This window comes from Astatotilapia calliptera, chromosome 16 (genome assembly GCF_900246225.1).
Source record: "Astatotilapia calliptera chromosome 16, fAstCal1.2, whole genome shotgun sequence".
In the NCBI taxonomy this organism is placed as follows: Eukaryota; Metazoa; Chordata; class Actinopteri; order Cichliformes; family Cichlidae; genus Astatotilapia; species Astatotilapia calliptera.
The window spans coordinates 25,270,076-25,294,729 of NC_039317.1; the positions used below are offsets into that span (position 1 = coordinate 25,270,076).

Sequence of the window (24,654 nt, forward strand, 5' to 3'; positions counted from 1 at the left end):
TATGTATAAACAGTCTCTATATATGTGACACAATGTGATGTGTGGAAGGAAGAGAGGACTCAAACTCAGGACTAGCAGGCTGGTGAAGGATGTGGATGATGTTTGTTGTGAAGCCAGGATGAACAGAACATGAGAAGACGGACTGACTATACCAATTGAATAAATGAATGAATGAGTGAGGGAGTGAGTGAGTGAATTAATAAATTAATGGTTGGCTGGCTGACTGGATGGACTGAACTGAAAACACACATGAGGAATGGACGGAATGACAAGACTGGGAACTGAGGGCTTAGATACACAGTGTGGAGTTGTGATATGATGTGATGACATTAGGTTGCTGCATTATAATGTGAATGTATAATATTGTTGTCAGGCCTCTGTGTAACTGTAGGAGAAAAATAGTTTGATAGAAACAGCATTAGAATAGAATAGAATTATCCTTTAATTGTCCCACAAGGGGAAATTTGGTTGTAACCGCAGCCAGAAAGACACATATAGAAACAAACAGGACACAGAACAGAAACATACACTCATCCCTGTTGGACAACATCTCCCACCCCATGCAGGAGACTGTGACAGCACTGAGCAGCTCCTTCAGTGGCAGGCTGCGGCACACACGGTGTGGGACGGAGAGCTTTCGCAGGTCTTTCCTCCTCACTGCTGTCAGACTCCACAACAAAGACTTTAACTGATCAAACACACACATCCACACACACTGAGTGCAATACTCTTTTTCTGACAAAGTTGTATTTTTACTCAGTTGTATAAAGCATTTGCATTCTATTTCTATCCTATTGTATATTTTATTCTATTTATTGTACTGTATATAGTATTTTATTTTATTCTATAATTAATGGGAGGTGAAGAGGGACAGCAGACATTAGTCAGGTTCAGACGCAGCAGCTCAGTGCTCTGTTATGTTGTTATTTTAAAAAGGTAGATGTGCCCTCTGATCATGGATAATCAGTCTAATGAAAGAAGTTTCATTCTGTCAGGATTTAATGAGATAATGAATTTCACAGTACCCCTCTTCTCAGTTACTTTACTGTATTACTGTGTGATTTTGTTCTTCAATATTTCTCTTGTGCTGCTCATTGTCTTCGATGAAAGCCTCCATGAACCTATGTACATTTTCGTGAGTAGCCTTTGCATTAATGCACTTTATGGAACCACAGGTTTCTACCCAAAATTCCTTTCAGATTTACTGTCATCTTCTCACAGAATCTCCTATGAAGGGTGCCTTTTACAAGCTTTTATCATGTATTCATTTGCTTGCTGTGATTTGTCTATTTTAACTGTCATGGCCTTTGACAGGTATCTGGCTATATGTCGACCTCTGCACTACCACTCTTTCATGACTAAGAGGAGGCTTTCACAGCTGGTGTGTTTCTCCTGGCTGACACCTTTCTGTCTTTTTTCCATTAATGTCCTGCTTACAGCAAGACTCAAGTTATGTGGTATAAACATTCAGAGAGCCTTATGTCTAAACTGGTTAATTTTTAAACTTGCTTGTCCTGAAGCTGACACTTTTCCAAATAACATCAGTGCATATGTGATAATTGTCATTTGTTATTTTCATTGGCTTTTCATAATTTGGACTTACATATATATTATTAAAACATGTGTGAGGTCCAGAGAGGACAGAGTAATGTTTATGCAGACCTGTGTGGCCCATCTGACTTCTGTGATCATAAATGTCACTGTAATGGCTGTTGATGTGATGTACTTGCGCTTTGGCTCCAGAGATTTACCCCAAAGCCTCCAAAACTTCATCACTCTTGAATTTCTCATCATCCCTCCAGTTATGAATCCTCTCATGTATGGATTTAAACTCACCAAAATACGAAACAGAATCTTGAGTTTCATTTATTTGAAAGGGAAATGATTTCCATTAAGGTTAGATTTCCTTATTTAAAACAATTCAAAAATATTCAAAACAGATGCAGCAATATAAATACAAGTCTTTCTGAAGGCACTTGATTCAGAAACATTTAGTCATGTTTGCCTTGTCTAAGGCAAACATATATTTAGACTAGACTAATTTTACTAATATTCTTTGTTATATTTATCATAATATGACACATATTTGTCATATATGTCATATTTGTTCAATCCAGCACGAACGTTAAATGAAAACAACATTGTTTTTTCATGTTTTTGACTAAGAATTTCATTTTAAAAAGGATTCTGCATGATTGTTTAAGTACTGTTGTAAAATTCTGATGATTTCTGAATATACCATTCAGAAATCATCACAAATTGATATTTCATTTCTTTGCCTTGCTGTGTCGTGATGATCAAGGTATATTAGCTGATATATAACACGTTACATGTATAAATATAAGGATCAGTGTTATTAGGTTGTAATTTTTTCAGTAGTATTTATTTATTTATATAGGGGTTTTTATTATTTTGGAAAAATAGTAATAGTAATTGAACTGTTACCTACTTTTATTTTGGCAGTTTTTTTGTTGTTTTTAAAATTTATATGTAAATTTCTCTCTGTACATTAATTAATGGACACCATAATTCTGTACTTTTTGAAATCTGATATCATATATCCCCATTGCTTGACATACAGTAGTATTTACTACTTTAACAATTAAAGTTTTGTTTAGCATATCAAGTATAAATTGTATTTTTTCAATCCCATAGCATTAAATTAAAAAAAAAAACCCAACAAAAAAACAATGCAAATAATAGTATTTTAACAGTAACTCCCTTCTCTTCTACTCCTTCCTCGCCTTATCCTTCCAACCAACCCTCAGCTCTATCATATCTCTTTCTAATAGCAGAATCCCTTTAAATTCAAAGTGAATAGTATTTCTAAAGCACGGTTTAAAACAATAGCTTTTGACTAATGTGGCTATCAAGTAATAATAATAATCAAATGACAAAAAAAAAAACACGGGACAAAATGACAGAATTTAAGGAAGGAAAAATAAAAAGAGAAAACATGAGTAAGAAATACCACAAAAAAGTAATCAAATCTCTTCTGATTTAAAAGACAAAAAATAAAAGTGGCTTTTTACAAATGGGTTTTAAAAATGTCTAATGTTGGGGTGATCTGATTGTGAAAGGGCATTTTGTTCCCACAGTTTAGGAGCAGCCACAGCAAAGGCCCCGATCTCCTCTGTGTCCTTAATCTGGACCTCAGGAAATGTAGGAGCATTGTGGTCTGCAAGACCTCAGTGATCTTGAAGAAATTGTACAATAAAATATCAGAAAGGTACGAAAGGGCGATAATTCCATGAATATCCTTAGAAAACAATTAAATGACTAAATAAAGCTTCTACAAGGATAAAGATCTGATATGATCCATTCATCTCACCTGCTGTATTATACTATTTCCAAACTGTTTGGTACAAAGATAAATCAGAGGTCAAACCAGATCATCAAGGAACTATTATTTGTAAATATAGTTTCATTTTAAAAATGCAATAATTTTAATCATTTTAAACAATTAAAACGCTTAAAATGTAAGACTTCCCTCCAAAAGAATGAAACCATCCACTACCGCTACTCCTTCCATCTGTCACAGTCATATCTATCTCCTGCTCCTTCACACACATGTATTCTATACATGCTATACATATGCATACTATACATCGCATCTAAAGTGCTCTTTCTTGTCATGAAGCCTGAAGTCATACTACTGCTCACACATCAACTCTTCCACCTTTACAGTGCACCTGTTTTATTGTTTATTGGCAAAAACCTGACTTGTTGCCTGCAAAACGCAAGTAAGTACAGGGTACTGCACCTTAGTCACTCCATAACAAGACCCGCACCCCAGAAAAGTACAGGGTACTTACCAGTGTACTTGTTTTCATTGTTTGTTGGCAAAAGCCTGACTTGATGTCCTCAAATTGAACTTAAATACAGGGTACTTTCACCTTTGTGGCAGGTTTGTGTTATAATGTGTTACCTTTCATTAGTTTACATAAATTCATTACATATGTTTGTGACACACGCTAGGCACAGATACACCCACACACAGGTCGTTGTCATCAGATCCCACATTTATTAAGAGTGTGCACTGAATTACAACAGAACACCGTCTGACAGCGGTCGGTTTCCCCAGCGTCTCTCTCCTCCGCTCCTCTCCACCTTCACTATATAAAGGAAAGGAAAACCACCATCAGTCCAAAATCGCCATCAGCTGTTCTTACCAGCACCGCCCCGTTGAGCTCACTGCACCACTCCTCCCCTGCAGCTGCGCCCCGGACCACACCTCCGCCACAATGTTAAACTATAAACACTTAAAATCATATAGAGAATCAGTCTCAATAAGCATATGCATCAGCGCGTTCTTCTGGTTTTTACAACATTAAATAAAAAATGAGTGAAACATTTCCTGCACATTTTTTTAGGTTGGTGGTGGCAGATTTCTTTTCTCATGTATTAGTCACATATTTAATCATATCACATTAAGTTACAGTAATATCACTTCTCACTTTATTATAGTAAGAGCACTCCTGTCACCAGGTGCATGTGGAATGTTAGCACAATGAGGCCATTGTAATGGGAGACATTAAATATATAGAGGGACTCTATATCTAGAGTATCAGGGATGTAAATCCGGCTGCAAATCCTTAGGTGACAGCCAAGTAGAAAACAAGGTTATAATTCTCTCTGTGAGGGAGAAGGTATACACCCCCGTCCTTGGGAAGGACTCTTCTGTCCTTGGGTTTATTGTTTTTAGCACTTTGTACCAAAGCAAAGGCTGCAATGCCACTCTGTCTGTCTCTCTCATCATGGTCACCTAAATGCAGCGCACAGTAATGGCAGGTTTTGTAATATGCACTGTTAGTTGATTATTTACCTGCTGCATTAACGGGAGAGGACATGCAAACGTTACCGCTGCTGCTGGGTTGAGTTTCATGACTTCGGAGCGGAATTAAAAACACAACATTCATTTAAGGTTATCGCGTGTTTTGTGAACAAATGCTTTTGCATATTCGTAGTGTTTCCTCCCTTAAATGAAATATCTACTTTGCAAATATTGCAAGTTGCCCTGTTGTCATCCGTTCTCGTAAAGTATAACCAAACTTTTGAGTGTTTGAGCCACTTAGGCGCCGTGTTTCCTGCCAGGTAAATGAAGCTCCGCAACGTGGTGACATCATTCGGGGCGACTGGAATCGATAAGGGAATCGTTTGTTAAAATGGCCAACAATTCCAAGGAATTGAAACAGTGGGAACCGGTTCTCAACAAGAACAGGGTTTCGATACCCATCCCTAGATGTAAGCATCAGTTATTAATTAAAGCCAGAAGCAGTGACTGCAGCACTGCGTGGCAAGTTCTAATCCCTATAGCATGTTGTTTCACCTAAAAGCAAAACTTTTCCTGTGATGTTTCTGGCTGATTTTAGGGTTTTGTTTTAGTACCAGGCTGATTCTGCCAGTTAGGTTTGTTTTCTTTTTGTAAGAGAAAGACTGTTTTGTTTTGTTTTTTACACTCAGACATGTCTGGAACTGTGCCTAATATGTTTTTGGTTTTTTTTTTTTGCAACAGTGCACTTAGGAAAAAACCTGCCAGGTATTATCCCTCTGGTGGTGATATTTTGTGTGCTGATGATTTAAAAGCAGGCTTGCAAGATTGGGAGTAAAAGCGCTATAAAACACTTTAATTGAGAGCAAATATATGGTGAGCTTCTCTTTAAATTACAATGGGCTTCTGAGGAAATTCACCTAAAGGGGCGCTGACCATATTAGATGGTAAGACCTGTGTTTAAAAGGATTGTAGCAATTCAATCCATTTCAAAAGCAAAAAGAATTGATTTTATTTTTGGAATGACGTAATATTGCTGTCAGTGGATACTTAAATTAGGGCGCAGTTTTCCACTATCAGCAACGATTGGTAAAAACTAAGTCAACTAAGAGTGACCTAGACAACGCTAGGATGCAGCTGAACAGCTGAGGCAGTGGGGAGGTGGAAACTGGACTATGAAGTGGCCGGGGCACTGTAATGAGAGGAGAGCACAGTCAACTGGATCCGGCAGACAATCAGTGATCCTCCACAGTTAAACTGAGTTGCCTTACTTGGTTTTAGGTGGAGGTGACAGGTGGGGCGGAAGGCCCGGATACAGTCGAGGCGTGGGGAGGCAGGCAAGTGAGTGGCGGGCCAGTTGGCAACGTCGTACCAGCAGCAGGTGGCCCAGGTCCAGGAAAGCGGAGATGAGGGAGCCAAGACCCCCACTCCAGGAGCTACCTCTGAGGACAAGAAAAACAGGTAAGTCTTCACACGGGTTCTGGACAAAGCACTCAAACACCACTTGACTAACATGGGATAGCAGATACTCAGGCGATGAACGGTTGAGTGCGCAGGTCTTATATGCTGCCGGAATAATTGCCCACAGGTGGTCAGCCAGGGAGGAGCAACCAATCTCTGAGAAGGAGTTAACAATGCTTAATGTTTCTTTTTTTTCAATAAACACGTTACATGTATAAATATAAGGATCAGTGTTATTAGTTTGTATTTTTTCAGTAGTATTTATGTATTTATATAGGGTTTTTTATTATTATTTTGGAAAAATAGTAATAGTAATTGAACTGTTACCTACTTTTATTTGGCATTTTTTTTGTTTTTAAATTTATATGTAAATTTCTCTCTGTACATTAATTAATGACACCATAATTCTGTACTTTTTGAAATCTGATCATATATCCCCATTGCTTGACATACTGTAGTATTTACTACTTTAAAAATTAAAGTTTTGTTTAGCATATCAAGCATAAAATTGTGCTGTTGTTGTTTTTTGAAGTTTTTCAATCCCATAACATAAAATAAAAAAACAAAAAAACAACAAAAAACAATGCAATAATAGTATTTAAACAGTAACTCCCTTCTCTTCTACTCCTTCCTCGCCTTAACTAGGAAGGAGGCTCTCTCAGCTGGTGTGTTTCTCCAGGCTAACACCTTTCTGCCTTTTCTCCATCAATGTCCTGCTGACATCAAGACTCAAGTTGTGTGATATAAACATTCAGAGAGTCTTGTATCTAAACTGGTTAATAATTAAACTTGCTTGTCCTGATGTTGACACTTTTAGAAAAAACATCAGTGCAAATGTAACACTTATTGTTTATCTGTGTCATTGGCTTTTTATAATTTGGACTTACATATATCTTATTAAAACATGTGCGAGGTCCAGAGAGGACAGGTTAAAGTTTACGCAGACCTGTGTGCCCCACCTGATCTCTTTGATGACTTTCCTGTTTTTTCTTGATCCAGTGTACATGATATCTGGCTCTACACGTTTACCTCAAAGCCTCCAAAACTTCATCACTATTGAATTTCTCATCATCCCTCCAGTTATGAATCCTCTCATATATGGATTTAAACTCACCAAAATACGAAACAGGATATTGGGTTATTAACATTAACTATAAATGCACCAAGACAACCAAGTCTCAGTAAAAAGCATTATTGTTTACTTAAATTTGACCTTTAGACTATCAAAGATCTAAAGACAACTAACACATATTTCAGATACAGGGCTCGCAATATCGCTAGCCCGACGTCCCGGAGCTAGCGATTTTTTCAGTCGGGGTACCAAAATCTATCTCTGCCCTGCCCGTCGGGCTATCGTAGGAAGGAAAAATATATGTCAATGCTTTTGCATTCTTTCGGAAATGTAGCTGGGTAATTATGTCATTGGCATCGGTGAGCCACTGTCAATATGTGACATATTGAAATCGCGTTTGAATTTGCGCTTGTTTTTTTGCTTTCACTTTGCAATCGCGAGAGCGACAGCACTGATCTGTGAGTGATGATAATTTGTGCACCAATTCCTATGACATCGTCTTATTAATTGTTAGCTTACTATGCAAACATGACATACCAGGGTTGTAGCACGTGATGCAGTTGGTGACAAATGATCCCCACAAACTGGAAATTGCAGCGAACTTATCAGTCTTTGCTCGATCACTGCGGGTGGACTTGTCATCAAAGCGTAGGTGTTGCATGATTTCTTGGAAGCGGTTTCGTGCCATAGTTCCAATTATCTGTGGGTTTCCCAGGTTTGCTGACCAGCAGTCATTTAGAGATGGAACCCTGGTAACCCCCCGCAAGATGACAATTGCAATAAATGCCATTAGTTCAGGGAGGTCCATGAACCAATGAACATGCTCCGTTTGCTGTGCATGTTGATCAGTCCATTCTTGAATGCTACGAAGCATGTCAAGAGTAATGAAACACAGGAAGCTCCGAAGGCGACTCGTGATATTTCTCCTGGCCTTAGCCGTTGGCTCTCCATCTGCAGCGTACGCTTCTATTGGGGTGAAAGGGAGACAGGTCCCCACCTGTTCTTCACGCCACACTGTGCCATCTTTCGCTGTCTCAGTCCCCAAACAAGCTCTCTTTTTAGGTGCAGAAGCAGTCTCCTCATCTGCAGTGTGAACAAATTCAAATTGTGAGCAATGGGAAGGTCCAGTATCTCCTCCTCTGTATCAGAATAATGTCTGAAATATCTTACTTACAAACTACATCCACTTACTTATTTGAAATGAAATAGGAAATAACATGAAATGCAACTAACCGGAAGACTGATCAGACAGCTCTGAGTCCGAATCCGGCTGAACTTGTAGGTCTTCTCCATCCGAGTCACAAGGGTCGACTTCCCTCAGGATCATTTCCAAGGCCTGCTGAGTGGTGAGTCTTCTCTGCATTTTCTTTCCTTGGAGAGGAGGTCCGTACACCACAGAATTCTTCAGGGCAATGAAGGATTAGGCTAAGTGTAGTGAGATTGTATCATATATATAGGGCTTGGCTTCCTGATCAATGCTCCACTACCAAAAGGAAGCCAAGCCCTGCCACCCTTTACAACAAAACAAGGTGTGATCACATTGATGCCACAATGGACGACTGATCAATGCTCCACTACCAAAAGGAAGCCAAGCCCTGCCACCCTTTACAACAAAACAAGGTGTGATCACATTGATGCCACAATGGACGACTGATCAATGCTCCACTACCAAAAGGAAGCCAAGCCCTGCCACCCTTTACAACAAAACAAGGTGTGATCACATTGATGCCACAATGGACGACTGATCAATGCTCCACTACCAAAAGGAAGCCAAGCCCTGCCACCCTTTACAACAAAACAAGGTGTGATCACATTGATGCCACAATGGACGACTGATCAATGCTCCACTACCAAAAGGAAGCCAAGCCCTGCCACCCTTTACAACAAAACAAGGTGTGATCACAGGGCTTGGCTTCCTTTTGGTAGTGGACAATTGATCAGGAAGCCAAGCCAAGGTAAATGCAGACTACAGATACCATGGCAGTGCCAGGATTGTGAGTGATTGCTGAAAATGTTGAAATGTACTCACTCACTTTTTATAATTATTTGTAAAAATGTGTACAAATGGTTGATTTTTTGTACTGTTTTTATCAATAAATCTCAGCAACAAAGGACATACACCCATGTGTGTTGATTTCTCCCTAAGATGGCAAACTGAAACACTCCAAGTTGGTGACTTTTGGAGATTTGTTTCCCTGGATGATTGAGAATGCATCAAGATGAAACACAAAAGGAAGCTCACCGCTTTTAGCAGCTCCCCCACCCCCTCATCCACACACCCCCACTCCCCCCCCCCCAGAATTCCCAGGTAACAACCCAATTTACATATGAATGACTAGCCAATTTAGCTTCCACTTGCCTGAAGCTAAAGCTTAGCTAAAAGCCTACCAGCCATTTGGCTGGTGGCGGGTTTTAAAGGTAGAAAGGTAGAAGCCTGGGACTGCCAGTGTTAAATGTACAAAGATGCCTTTTGTCTGCCCTCTGCCTATGGTTAGATTAGTTTAGAATTATCTTTTTAGACTTTCCCAGCAAACACATCTTGTTTCTGGGACATATTGTTTTAGATTGTTTTATCTTCCCTAGCTCTCTGCTGACGAGACTAGCACCATATATGGAGTTGTTTTGTTCTATCTGTTTATTATTTGTTATCCTGTTCTCACTGTCTCTGTGCTCTGTGCCTATAAAAATTACCAAGCCACTGTGCATGGTGTGAGTTGTTCTTAGCAGCTCACCCGTGTACACGTTTGATAAAGAAAGTAACTTTGTCTCATTGTGTCTTTATTTCTCCTGGGTCTTTTGCAGAGTTTTCCCCCAACAGGGTTAAATTTAAAAACTGTACTTTTGAGTTAAAATATATATTTATAATTTTAATAAATGACAAATTAAAAAGGCATGAACATTTTTTTTGTATCGAAAAAATATCGAACCGTAACACCAAAGTATCGAACCGAACCGAATAGTGAATTTTGTGTGTCGTTGCACCCCTAGTAAATAGGTTTTTGTTTCTCAAATAACAGACTCATATTTATATCCTTTTTTCAAGCATAAAATGTTTGAGTCTCATGAGTGACGTGTTTACTGTGGCTCAAAGTTTAGCCAGTTTTTCGGGTGCCTCTGTAGTCTCGCTCATTGTACACTTATATCACAAGGCTAATTCAGAAAATATAACTGACATGATGATGTCTATATTTAACAGAATATCAGTTTTACAGTTTGCAAATTAATTTAAGACAGGGGAAGAAAGAAGTGATTGCTTAGTAGGTTATAGATTCATGCTGCTCTAAAACTACCTTCTTTCCACAGAGCTGCTGTTAAAAAATAAAGGCCTGACAGTACTATATACACAGCAAGTGTGTTTTTGTTTATGAGTTGGCACCACAGATTGTACAAGGTTCAGGGATGTTAGCACAGAATTCTGGGCCCTATGTATAAACAGTCTCTATATACAGTGGGGCAAAAAAGTATTTAGTCAGTCACCGATTGTGCAAGTTCCCCCACCTAAAATGATGACAGAGGTCAGTAATTTGCACCAGAGGTACACTTCAACTGTGAGAGACAGAATGTGAAAAAAAAATCCATGAATTCACATGGTAGGATTTGTAAAGAATTTATTCGTAAATCAGGGTGGAAAATAAGTATAACAAAACAACAACAACAACAACTCAATACTTTGTAACATAACCTTTGTTGGCAATAACAGAGGTCAAACGTTTACTATAGGTCTTTACCAGGTTTGCACACACAGTAGCTGGTATTTTGGCCCATTCCTCCATGCAGATCTTCTCGAGAGCAGTGATGTTTTGGGGCTGTCGCCGAGCAACACGGACTTTCAACTCCCGCCACAGATTTTCTATGGGGTTGAGGTCTGGAGACTGGCTAGGCCACTCCAGGACTTTCAAATGCTTCTTACGGAGCCACTCCTTTGTTGCCCGGGCGGTGTGTTTTGGATCATTGTCATGTTGGAAGACCCAGCCTCGTTTCATCTTCAAAGTTCTCACTGATGGAAGGAGGTTTTGGCTCAAAATCTCACGATACATGGCCCCATTCATTCTGTCCTTAACACGGATCAGTCGTCCTGTCCCCTTGGCAGAAAAACAGCCCCATAGCATGATGTTTCCACCCCCATGCTTCACAGTAGGTATGGTGTTCTTGGGATGCAACTCAGTATTCTTCTTCCTCCAAACATGACGAGTTGAGTTTATACCAAAAAGTTCTACTTTGGTTTCATCTGACCACATGACATTCTCCCAATCCTCTGCTGTATCATCCATGTGCTCTCTGGCAAACTTCAGACGGGCCTGGACATGCACTGGCTTCAGCAGCGGAACACGTCTGGCACTGCGGGATTTGATTCCCTGCCGTTGTAGTGTTTTACTGATGGTGACCTTTGTTACTTTGGTCCCAGCTCTCTGCAGGTCATTCATCAGGTCCCCCCGTGTGGTTCTGGGATCTTTGCTCACCATTCTCATGATCATTTTGACCCCACGGGATGAAATCTTGCGTGGAGCCCCAGATCGAGGGAGATTATCAGTGGTCTTGTATGTCTTCCATTTTCTGATGATTGCTCCCACAGTTGATTTTTTCACACCAAGCTGCTTGCCTATTGTAGATTCACTCTTCCCAGTCTGGTGCAGGTCTACAATACTTTTCCTGGTGTCCTTCGAAAGCTCTTTGGTCTTGGCCATGGCGGAGTTTGGAGTCTGACTGTTTGAGGCTGTGGACAGGTGTCTTTTATTCAGATGATGGGTTCAAACAGGTGCCATTCATACAGGTAACGAGTGGGGGACAGAAAAGCTTCTTACAGAAGACGTTACAGGTCTGTGAGAGCCAGAGATTTTCCTTGTTTGAGGTGACCAAATACTTATTTTCCACCCTAATTTACGAATAAATTCTTTACAAATCCTACCATGTGAATTCATGGATTTTTTTTTCACATTTTGTCTCTCACAGTTGAAGTGTACCTCTGGTGCAAATTACTGACCTCTGTCATCATTTTAAGTGGGGGAACTTGCACAATCGGTGGCTGACTAAATACTTTTTTGCCCCACTGTATGTGACACAATGTGATGTGTGGAAGGAAGAGAGGACTCAAACACAGGACTCGCAGGCTGGTGAAGGATGTGGATGATGTTTGTTGTGAAGCCAGGATGAACAGAACATGAGAAGACGGACTGACTATACCAATTGAATAAATGAATGAATGAGTGAGGGAGTGAGTGAGTGAATTAATAAATTAATGGTTGGCTGGCTGACTGGATGGACTGAACTGAAAACACACATGAGGAATGGACGGAATGACAAGACTGGGAACTGAGGGCTTAGATACACAGTGTGGAGTTGTGATATGATGTGATGACATTAGGTGGCTGCATTATAATGTGAATGTATAATATTGTTGTCAGGCCTCTGTGTAACTGTAGGAGAAAAATAGTTTGATAGAAACAGCATTAGAATAGAATAATCCTTTAATTGTCCCACAAGGGGAAATTTGCTTGTAACAGCAGCCAGAAAGACACATATAGAAACAAACAGGACACAGAAGAAAAACATACACTCATCCCTGTTGGACAACATCTCCCACCCCATGCAGGAGACTGTGACAGCACTGAGCAGCTCCTTCAGTGGCAGGCTGCGGCACACACGGTGTGGGACGGAGAGATTTCGCAGGTCTTTCCTCCTCACTGCTGTCAGACTCCACAACAAAGACTTTAACTGATCAAACACACACATCCACACACTCTGAGTGCAATACTCTTTTTCTGACAAAGTTGTATTTTTACTCAGTTGTATAAAGCATTTGCATTCTATTTCTATCCTAATGTATATTTTATTCTATTTATTGTACTGTATATAGTATTTTATTTTATTCTATAATTAATGGGAGGTGAAGAGGGACAGCAGACATTAGTCAGGTACAGACGCAGCAGCTCAGTGCTCTGTTATGTTGTTATTTTAAAAAGGTAGATGTGCCCTCTGATCATGGATAATCAGTCTAATGAAAGAAGTTTCATTCTGTCAGGATTTAATGAGACGATGAATTTCACAGTACCCCTCTTCTCAGTTACTTTACTGTATTACTGTGTGATGTTGTTCTTCAATATTTCTCTTGTGCTGCTCATTGTCTTGGATGAAAGCCTCCATGAACCTATGTACATTTTCCTGAGTAGCCTTTGCATTAATGCCCTTTATGGAACCACAGGTTTCTACCCCAAATTCCTTTCAGATTTACTGTCGTCTTCTCACAGAATCTCCTATGAAGGGTGCCTTTTACAAGGTTTTGTCATGTATTCATTTTCTTTTTGTGATTTGTCTATTTTAACTGTCATGGCCTTTGACAGGTATCTGGCTATATGTCGACCTCTGCACTACTACTCTTTCATGACTAAGAGGAGGCTTTCACAGCTGGTGTGTTTCTCCTGGCTGACACCTTTCTGTCTTTTTTCCATTAATGTCCTGCTTACAGCAAGACTCAAGTTATGTGGTATAAACATTCAGAGAGCCTTATGTCTAAACTGGTTAATTTTTAAACTTGCTTGTCCTGAAGCTGACACTTTTCCAAATAACATCAGTGCATATGTGATAATTGCCATTTGTTATTTTCATTATGTTTTCATAATTTGGACTTACATATATCTTATTAAAACATGTGTGAGGTCCAGAGAGGACAGAGTAATGTTTATGCAGACCTGTGTGGCCCATCTGACTTCTGTGATCATAAATGTCACTGTAATGGCTGTTGATGTGATGTACTTGCGCTTTGGCTCCAGAGATTTACCCCAAAGCCTCCAAAACTTCATCACTCTTGAATTTCTCATCATCCCTCCAGTTATGAATCCTCTCGTGTATGGATTTAAACTCAGCAAAATACGAAACAGAATCTTGAGTTTAATTTATTTGAAAGGGAAATGATTTCCATTAAGGTTAGATTTCCTTATTTAAAACAATTCAAAAATATTCAAAACAGATGCAGCAATATAAATACAAGTCTTTCTGAAGGCACTTGATTCAGAAACATTTAGTCATATTTGCCTTGTCTAAGGCAAACATATATTTGGACTAGACTAATTTTACTAATATTCTTTGTTATATTTATCATAATATGACATAAATTTGTCATGTGTCATATTTGCTCAATCCAGCACGAACATTAAATGAAAACAACATTTTTTTCATGTTTTTGACTAGGAATTTCATTTGAAAAAGTATTCTGCATGAGTTTTTAAGTACTGTTGTAAAATTCATCTATATACCATTCAGAAATCATCACAAATTGACATTTCATTTCTTTGCCTTGCTGTGTCTTGATGTTCAAGGTATATTAGCTGATATATGTGCAAGTTGATTAAACAGGTTTATTTCAAAGTGTTTTAGGTTTAAAGTAAACAAAATATTGTATGAAATATTCTGTTGTAAAGGGCTGGTTAGTGCAGGAATCCCTGTGTGTTACATCTCAGTTTATCACAAAGGTCAGTTAACAACGCTTAACGTTTCTTTTTTTTTTTTCTATAAACACGTTCCATATATAAATATAAGGATCAGTGTTATTAAGTTGTATTTTTTCAGTAGTATTTATTTATTTATATATAAAGGTTTTTTTATTATTATTTTGGAAAAATAGTAATTGAACTGTTACCTACTTTTATTTTGCATTTTTTTTGTTTTTAAATTTATATGTAAATTTCTCTCTGTACATTAATTAATGACACCATAATTCTGTACTTTTTGAAATCTGATCATATATCCCCATTGCTTGACATACTGTAGTATTTACTACTTTAAAAATTAAAGTTTTGTTTAGCATATCAAGCATAAAATTGTGCTGTTGTTGTTTTTTGAAGTTTTTCAATCCCATAGCATAAAAAAAAACCCCAACAAAAAACAATGCAATAATAGTATTTCAACAGTAACTCCCTTCTCTTCTACTCCTTCCTCACCTTAACTAGGAAGGAGGCTCTCTCAGCTGGTCTGTTTCTCCAGGCTAACACCTTTCTGCTTTTTCTACATCAATGTCCTGCTAACATCAAGTTGTGTGATATAAACATTCTGTCACGGCTGTCGAGGCGAGCCATGTGGTATTGACGGGAGAAAGGACCCAAATCGCAGGCAGTAGATGATAATGCTGGTGATGTTATATTTACACAGTGGTGAGATGACAAAACAGGCAAGAGGGAAGACAAAACTAAAGACCTAAACTGGGAAAGCTAAATGACAAACCTGAGAGGGTACCAGAATGGGGTGAGAGGCAGAGAGACACTGACGAGGGACAGGACACCGTGGACCACAGAGTAACGCAGACTGACACGGCGTAACGCAGACGAACCGGCAACAGGCAGGAGAACACACAGGGCTTAAATACACACACCAGTAATCAGGGGATGAGAGACAGAAGGGCAACACAGCTGGGAGAAATCAGAGCTGACGGGACAGAGGAAACGTAAACTGAACACACTCACATCAGACAGAGACCTTCACAATAAGACAGGAAACTCAGACACAGGGAACCAAACAAGACACAGAACTAAACAGACAGATTCGCAAACAGACGGGGTGACACCATAGACAGACAGACCGAATATAACACATAGAACTCGAACAATAATAATCATCATAATAATAAACTAAAAGCGCTGGGTCACCGACCCAGGACCATGACAGTACCCCCCCTCAAGGGCTGGCACCAGACAGCCCAACACAAGAAAACGAAAGAAAAACACAAAAACCGCCCAAAACAGAAAACAACCCGAACAGGGCGGGCAGCAGTGGTCCATGAAGGAGGGCTCGAAACAAAACACCGAAGCACAAGAAAGCCCCAAAACAAAAGAGGAGTCCAAAAAAGAACAGTTCAGGGGGCCGGCCGTGCGGACGGCAACGGCGGCGACGTGGAAACAGTTCAGGGGGCCGGCCATGCGGACGGCAACGGCGGCGACGTGGAAACAGTTCAGGGGGCCGGCCGTGCGGAAGGCAGCGGCGGCGATCCGGGGTCCGGCCGTGCGGAAGGCAGCGGTGGCGACTCAGGCGAAAGGGGTCCAGGGGCCGGCCGTGCGGAAGGCAGCGGAAGGCAGCGGCGGCGATTCAGGCGAAGGGGGTCTGGGGGCCGCCTACGATGGAGATGACGCCCGACCAGTGGCCTGGAAGGCGGCCAATAAACCACAGACCCAGACGAGGCTGGACCAGGCGACGCCGAAGGCGAAGACACGGAGGCTGGGCCAGACGAAGGCGAAGCGGAGGCTGGGCCAGACGAGGATGAAGCAGCTGAAGCGGAGGATGAAGCCGGAGCTGGCGACGCTGACGATGCTCCTCGGGCCCCCCAGCTGACGAGGCAGGAGGCTGGACGGGCTCCTCGGGCCCTCCAGCTGACGAGGCAGGAGGTTGGATGGGCTCCTCGGGCCCTCCAGCGAGAACAGTCTCAGGACCAGTGGGCACAGGGACCTCTGGCAGGCACAGAAGAGAACCAGCAGGTGCACGGGCCTCTTGCAGGCACAGAACAGAACCAGCAGGTGGACGGGCCCCTGGCAGGGACAGAACAGAACCAGCAGGCGCACGGGCCCCTGGCAGGCACAGAACAGGACCAGCAGGCGCACGGGCCTCTGGCAGGCACATAGCAGGCTGCAGCTGCACAGAGCATTGACTCTGCTCAGGCAGCAACAGCCGGGTGCAGTCCTCAGCTGGCTTCTTAACCTCCAGGGGTCCAGAGTCAGCTGGGGGCTGAAACCCAGCCTCAATGGAGGCCCTGGAGTGCATCTCAGTCTCAGAACTGGCCAGCCTTTGAGGAATGTTGACATTATTAGATTTGTCTCTCTGCTTGGAATGGATGGGCGAAGAACAGTGTTTTTCAGGTTGAATTGACTTGTATTGTTGTACAGGTGGAGAAACTGACACAGGATGCAGGGCTGGTGGCTGCTGAACAGGAGGCTGAACTGAGGGTGACTGACATAATGGTTGTGATGACAATGGTGGTGGAGTGGGAGACTGAATGGATGATAAGGCTGATGATTCTTCTGCCAACTGGGCTACTGACTGGGCTAGGGATTGCAACATAGTTTGCAGTAAGTCTGGCTGTGACTGTAACTGAGCTATGGGTGGTGAGGCTGAATGTGGTGGAGGTGGCGACTGAGCTTCTGGCCCGGCGGCTAACCGAGCTTCTAGTAGATAGTCTTTTTTATTTTCAGATTCCGGATTAAAAGTCCTGGTTAGCATAACACAGGACTCGGAAGAGGCAGAATGAAAGCAGTCCTTTAAATCCTCAGAGCATGTGTTAACGGACCTTGGAGTATCTGACAAAGAATTAACCGTTTCTGAATTAATCTTTTCACATTTGAATAAACCTGAGTTGACTGGCATTGAATTACTAGACTCAGGATCAACTGACAGAGTGGTCATGAATGCAAGCTCAGATGGAACAGAAAAAACACTGTGTTCCTGACTCACAGAATCTGCCGGTAACTGACGGCCGCGTGGACGTCGCTTCCACCTGGGAGAAGGGGCAAGAGCGGCAGGGGAAGCGGGGGGTGATATGAGCCAGCTCTGAAGTGGCTGCTCCTGCTGTGGGGTGGATAGGCTGGGTGGAATGAGGATGATTCCCAGTGCTTTGTAAAAAGCCTGGGCTGGTGTGAGCTGGCCACTGGGGGGCTGCATGTAAATGAAACAGTCACTCTCACTGACCCCGAGGGCTTGCTTGGCGAGCGAAGGATGACGGCGGCGTGACCGCCGTTTTGCCCGGAAGGAGGGAGAAGCCGACTGAACGGGCGGCATTTTGTCCGGCTGAGAGTCCTCTGGTGGACTGGGGAGAGGATCTTCCGGTAAGCCAGGCAGGTCAGCTGTCGCAGTTGGGGGGTGAAGATGAAGTGTGTTGAGGATGAAGTCCTATACGAGTGGGTGAAGTGAATCCAGCAGCCAGGGGTGATTGAAAACTAGCCGCTGTAGTCGGGCCTCCAGAGCATAACGAAGTTCCTCCCCCTCATGCTCTAGCCACAGATTAGTCCATCTTGAAACTGAATCGGTTAATTCCTCCCGAACCTCCTTGGAAGGTGCGAATGCCGCTGGGTCCATGTTTGGCTGGTTCGTACTGTCACGGCTGCCGAGGCGAGCCGTGTGGTATTGACGGGAGAAAGGACCCAAATCGCAGGCAGTAGATGATAATGCTGGTGATGTTATATTTACACAGTGGTGAGATGACAAAACAGGCAAGATGGAAGACAAAACTAAAGACCTAAACTGGGAAAGCTAAATGACAAACCTGAGAGGGTACCTGAATGGGGTGAGAGGCAGAGAGACACGGACGAGGAACAGGACACCATGGACCACAGAGTAACGCAGACTGACACGGCGTAACGCAGACTGACACGGCGTAACGCAGACGAACCAGCAACAGGCAGGAGAACACACAGGGCTTAAATACACACACCAGTAATCAGGGGATGAGAGACAGAAGGGCAACACAGCTGGGAGAAATCAGAGCTGACGGGACAGGGGAAACGTAAACTGAACACACTCACATCAGACAGAGACCTTCACAATAAGACAGGAAACTCAGACACAGGGAACCAAACAAGACACAGAACTAAACAGACAGATTCGCATAAAGACGGGGTGACACCATAGACAGACAGAGACACAGACCGGATATAACACATAGAACTCGAACAATAATCATCATCATAATAAACTAAAAGCGCTGGGTCACCGACCCAGGACCATGACACAATCAGAGAGTCTTGTATCTAAACTGGTTAATAATTAAACTTGTTTGTCCTGATGTTGACACCTTTAGAAAAAACATCAGTGCAAATGTAACACTTATTGTTTATCTGTCTCATTGGCTTTTTATAATTTGGACTTACATATATCTTATTAAAACATGTGTGAGGTCCAGAGAGGACAGGTTAAAGTTTACGTAGACCTGTGTGCCCCACCTGATCTCTTTGATGACTTTCCTGTTTTTTCTTGATCCAGTGTACATGATATCTGGCTCTACACGTTTACCTCAAAGCCTCCAAAACTTCATCACTATTGAATTTCTCATCATCCCTCCAGTTATGAATCCTCTCATATATGGATTTAAACTCACCAAAATACGAAACAGGATATTGGGTTTATTTTATTTTAAAAGAACTTCGAAATTAAGATTTTCTTGTTCACCAAATAAAAATGGAGCAAAATAAAATTTCAAAAATGTACATTATTCTCTTGTACATGACAGCAAATGAAGGTCTCATAACATTAACTATAAATGCACCAAGACAACCAAGTCTCAGTAAAAAGCATTATTGTTTACTTAAATTTGACCTTTAGACTATCAAAGATCTAAAGACAACTAACACATATTTTACCTTTTAAAAATTTATCATTATTGTTTTTTGTTTTTTACATTTTTTCAGATGTAAACTAAAATGCATTTCCACTTCTGGTTTTAGGTTTAATCCAGGTCATCTTATCGTTTGAACTTAAGGTGTCATAATGCCATATCTCTAACACGTTCCATTGAGATGTAAATTGGTCAATTTATTGTCATTTACAGTAAATAGGTTTTTGTTTCTCAAATAACAGACTCATATTTATATCCTTTTTTCAAGCATAAAATGTTTGAGTCTCAAGAGTGACGTGTTTACTGTGGCTCAAAGTTTAGCCAGTTTTTCGGGTGCCTCTGTAGTCTCGCTCATTGTACACTTATATCACAAGGCTAATTCAGAAAATATAACTGACATGATGATGTCTATATTTAACAGAATATCAGTTTCACAGTTTGCAAATTAATTCAAAGACAGGGGAAGAAAGAAGTGATTGCTTAGTAGGTTATAGATTCATGCTGCTTTAAAACTACCTTCTTTCCACAGAGCTGCTGTTAAAAAATAAAGGCCTGACAGTACTATATATACAACAAGTGTGTTTTTGTTTATGAGTTGGCACCACACATTGTACAAGGTTCATGTTAGCACAGAATTCTGGGCCCTATGTATAAACAGTCTCTATATATGTGACACAATGTAATGTGTGGAAGGAAGAGAGGACTCAAACACAGGACTCGCAGGCTGGTGAAGGATGTGGATGATGTTTGTTGTGAAGCCAGGATGAACAGAACATGAGAAGACGGACTGACTATACCAATTGAATAAATGAATGAATGAGTGAGGGAGTGAGTGAGTGAATTAATAAATTAATGGTTGGCTGGCTGACTGGATGGACTGAACTGAAAACACACATGAGGAATGGACGGAATGACAAGACTGGGAACTGAGGGCTTAGATACACAGTGTGGAGTTGTGATATGATGTGATAACATTAGGTGGCTGCATTATAATGTGAATGTATGATATTGTTGTCAGGCCTCTGTGTAACTGTAGGAGAAAAATAGTTTGATAGAAACAGCATTAGAATAGAATAGAATAATCCTTTAATTGTCCCACAAGGGGAAATTTGCTTGTAACAGCAGCCAGAAGGACACATATAGAAACAAACAGGACACAGAAGAAAAACATACACTCATCCCTGTTGGACAACCTCTCCCACCCCATGCAGGAGACTGTGACAGCACTGAGCAGCTCCTTCAGTGGCAGGCTGCGGCACACACGGTGTGGGACGGAGAGATTTTGCAGGTCTTTCCTCCTCACTGCTGTCAGAGTCCACAACAAAGACTTTAACTGATCAAACACACACATCCACACACTCTGAGTGCAATACTCTTTTTCTGACAAAGTTGTATTTTTACTCAGTTGTATAAAGCATTTGCATTCTATTTCTATCCTAATGTATATTTTATTCTATTTATTGTACTGTATATAGTATTTTATTTTATTCTATAATTAATGGGAGGTGAAGAGGGACAGCAGACATTAGTCAGGTACAGACGCAGCAGCTCAGTGCTCTGTTATGTTGTTATTTTAAAAAGGTAGATGTGCCCTCTGATCATGGATAATCAGTCTAATGAAAGAAGTTTCATTCTGTCAGGATTTAATGAGACGATGAATTTCACAGTACCCCTCTTCTCAGTTACTTTACTGTATTACTGTGTGATTTTGTTCTTCAATATTTCTCTTGTGCTGCTCATTGTCTTGGATGAAAGCCTCCATGAACCTATGTACATTTTCGTGAGTAGCCTTTGCATTAATGCACTTTATGGAACCACAGGTTTCTACCCCAAATTCCTTTCAGATTTACTGTCGTCTTCTCACAGAATCTCCTATGAAGGGTGCCTTTTACAAGCTTTTATCGCGTATTCATTTTCTTTTTGTGATTTGTCTATTTTAACTGTCATGGCCTTTGACAGGTATCTGGCTATATGTCGACCTCTGCACTACTACTCTTTCATGACTAAGAGGAGGCTTTCACAGCTGGTGTGTTTCTCCTGGCTGACACCTTTCTGTCTTTTTTCCATTAATGTCCTGTTTACAGCAAGACTCAAGTTATGTGGTATAAACATTCAGAGAGCCTTATGTCTAACCCGGTTAATTCTTAAACTTGCTTGTCCTGAAGCTGACACTTTTCTAAATAACATCAGTGCATATGTGATAATTGCTATTTGTTATTTTCATTATGTTTTCATAATTTGGACTTACATATATCTTATTAAAACATGTGTGAGGTCCAGAGAGGACAGAGTAATGTTTATGCAGACCTGTGTGGCCCATCTGACTTCTGTGATCATAAATGCCATTGTAATGGCTGTTGATGTGATGTACTTGCGCTTTGGCTCCAGAGATTTACCCCAAAGCCTCCAAAACTTCATCACTCTTGAATTTCTCATCATCCCTCCAGTTATGAATCCTCTCATGTATGGATTTAAACTCAGCAAAATACGAAACAGAATCTTGAGTTTAATTTATTTGAAAGGGAAATGATTTCCATTAAGGTTAGATTTCCTTATTTAAAATAATTCAAAAATATTCAAAACAGATGCAGCAATATAAATACAAGTCTTTCTGAAGGCACTTGATTCAGAAACATTTAGTCATGTTTGCCTTGTCTAAGGCAAACATATATTTGGACTAGACTAATTTTACTAATATTCTTTGTTATATTTGTCACAATATGAGACATATTTGTCATATATGACATATTTGCTCAATCCAGCACGAACATTAAATGAAAACAACATTTTTTTCATGTTTTTGACTAAGAATTTCATTTGAAAAGGATTCTGCATGAGTTTTTAAGTACTGTTGTAAAATTCATCTATATACCATTCAGAAATCATCACAAATTGACATTTCATTTCTTTGCCTTGCTGTGTCTTGATGCTCAAGGTATATTAGCTGATATATGTGCAAGTTGATTAAACAGGTTTATTTCAAAGTGTTTTAGGTTTAAAGTAAACAAAATATTGTATGAAATATTCTGTTGTAAAGGGCTGGTTAGTGCAGGAATCCCTGTGTGTTACATCTCAGTTTATCACAAAGGTCAGTTAACAACGCTTAATGTTTCTTTTTTTTTTCCCTATAAACACGTTCCATATATAAATATAAGGATCAGTGTTATTAGGTTGTATTTTTTCAGTAGTATTTATTTATTTATATATAAAGGTTTTTTTATTATTATTTTGGAAAAATAGTAATTGAACTGTTACCTACTTTTATTTTGCATTTTTTTTGTTTTTAAATTTATATGTATATTTCTCTCTGTACATTAATTAATGACACCATAATTCTGTACTTTTTGAAATCTGATCATATATCCCCATTGCTTGACATACTGTAGTATTTGCTACTTTAAAAATTAAAGTTTTGTTTAGCATATCAAGCATAAAATTGTGCTGTTGTTGTTTTTTGAAGTTTTTCAATCCCATAGCATAAAAAAAAACCCAACAAAAAACAATGCAATAATAGTATTTCAACAGTAACTCCCTTCTCTTCTACTCCTTCCTCGCCTTAACTAGGAAGGAGGCTCTCTCAGCTGGTGTGTTTCTCCAGGCTAACACCTTTCTGCTTTTTCTCCATCAATGTCCTGCTAACATCAAGTTGTGTGATATAAACATTCTGTCACGGCTGTCGAGGCGAGCCATGTGGTATTGACGGGAGAAAGGACCCAAATCGCAGGCAGTAGATGATAATGCTGGTGATGTTATATTTACACAGTGGTGAGATGACAAAACAGGCAAGAGGGAAGACAAAACTAAAGACCTAAACTGGGAAAGCTAAATGACAAACCTGAGAGGGTACCAGAATGGGGTGAGAGGCAGAGAGACACTGACGAGGGACAGGACACCGTGGACCACAGAGTAACGCAGACTGACACGGCGTAACGCAGACGAACCGGCAACAGGCAGGAGAACACACAGGGCTTAAATACACACACCAGTAATCAGGGGATGAGAGACAGAAGGGCAACACAGCTGGGAGAAATCAGAGCTGACGGGACAGAGGAAACGTAAACTGAACACACTCACATCAGACAGAGACCTTCACAATAAGACAGGAAACTCAGACACAGGGAACCAAACAAGACACAGAACTAAACAGACAGATTCGCAAACAGACGGGGTGACACCATAGACAGACAGACCGAATATAACACATAGAACTCGAACAATAATAATCATCATAATAATAAACTAAAAGCGCTGGGTCACCGACCCAGGACCATGACAGTACCCCCCCTCAAGGGCTGGCACCAGACAGCCCAACACAAGAAAACGAAAGAAAAACACAAAAACCGCCCAAAACAGAAAACAACCCGAACAGGGCGGGCAGCGGGGGTCCAGGAAGGAGGGCTCGAAACAAAACACCGAAGCACAAGAAAGCCCCAAAACAAAAGAGGAGTCCAAAAAAGAACAGTTCAGGGGGCCGGCCGTGCGGACGGCAACGGCGGCGACGTGGAAACAGTTCAGGGGGCCGGCCATGCGGAAGGCAGCGGCGGCGATCCGGGGTCCGGCCGTGCGGAAGGCAGCGGTGGCGACTCAGGCGAAAGGGGTCCAGGGGCCGGCCGTGCGGAAGGCAGCGGAAGGCAGCGGAAGGCAGCGGCGGCGATTCAGGCGAAGGGGGTCTGGGGGCCGCCTACGATGGAGATGACGCCCGACCAGTGGCCTGGAAGGCGGCCAATAAACCACAGACCCAGACGAGGCTGGACCAGGCGACGCCGAAGGCGAAGACACGGAGGCTGGGCCAGACGAGGATGAAGCAGCTGAAGCGGAGGCTGGGCCAGACGAAGGCGAAGCGGAGGCTGGGCCAGACGAGGATGAAGCAGCTGAAGCGGAGGATGAAGCCGGAGCTGGCGACGCTGACGATGCTCCTCGGGCCCCCCAGCTGACGAGGCAGGAGGCTGGACGGGCTCCTCGGGCCCTCCAGCTGACGAGGCAGGAGGTTGGATGGGCTCCTCGGGCCCTCCAGCTGACGAGGCAGGAGGTTGGATGGGCTCCTCG

At 41.4% G+C, this 24,654-nt stretch overlaps 3 protein-coding genes across 3 annotated transcripts; all 3 read left to right on the forward strand.

The window, feature by feature from the left end:
- The first annotated feature begins 37 nt into the window (after positions 1-37).
- LOC113007595 (olfactory receptor 142-like) lies at positions 38-1,885 on the forward strand. Its single transcript, XM_026144310.1, has 3 exons — positions 38-100; positions 761-826; positions 1,055-1,885. Exons 1-3 carry the CDS (start codon positions 38-40, stop codon positions 1,883-1,885), a joined length of 960 nt encoding a protein of 319 aa, XP_026000095.1.
- Positions 1,886-12,370: 10,485 nt separating this feature from the next.
- Positions 12,371-17,821, forward strand: LOC113007596 (olfactory receptor 142-like). Its single transcript, XM_026144311.1, has 6 exons — positions 12,371-12,433; positions 13,089-13,154; positions 13,383-14,187; positions 16,270-16,490; positions 17,168-17,227; positions 17,735-17,821. Exons 1-6 carry the CDS (start codon positions 12,371-12,373, stop codon positions 17,819-17,821), a joined length of 1,302 nt encoding a protein of 433 aa, XP_026000096.1.
- A 3,253-nt stretch (positions 17,822-21,074) lies between these two features.
- On the forward strand, positions 21,075-22,138 carry LOC113008326 (olfactory receptor 142-like). The gene has a single exon (XM_026145675.1). It carries the CDS (start codon positions 21,194-21,196, stop codon positions 22,136-22,138), a length of 945 nt encoding a protein of 314 aa, XP_026001460.1. The 5' UTR covers positions 21,075-21,193.
- The last annotated feature ends 2,516 nt before the right edge of the window (positions 22,139-24,654 follow it).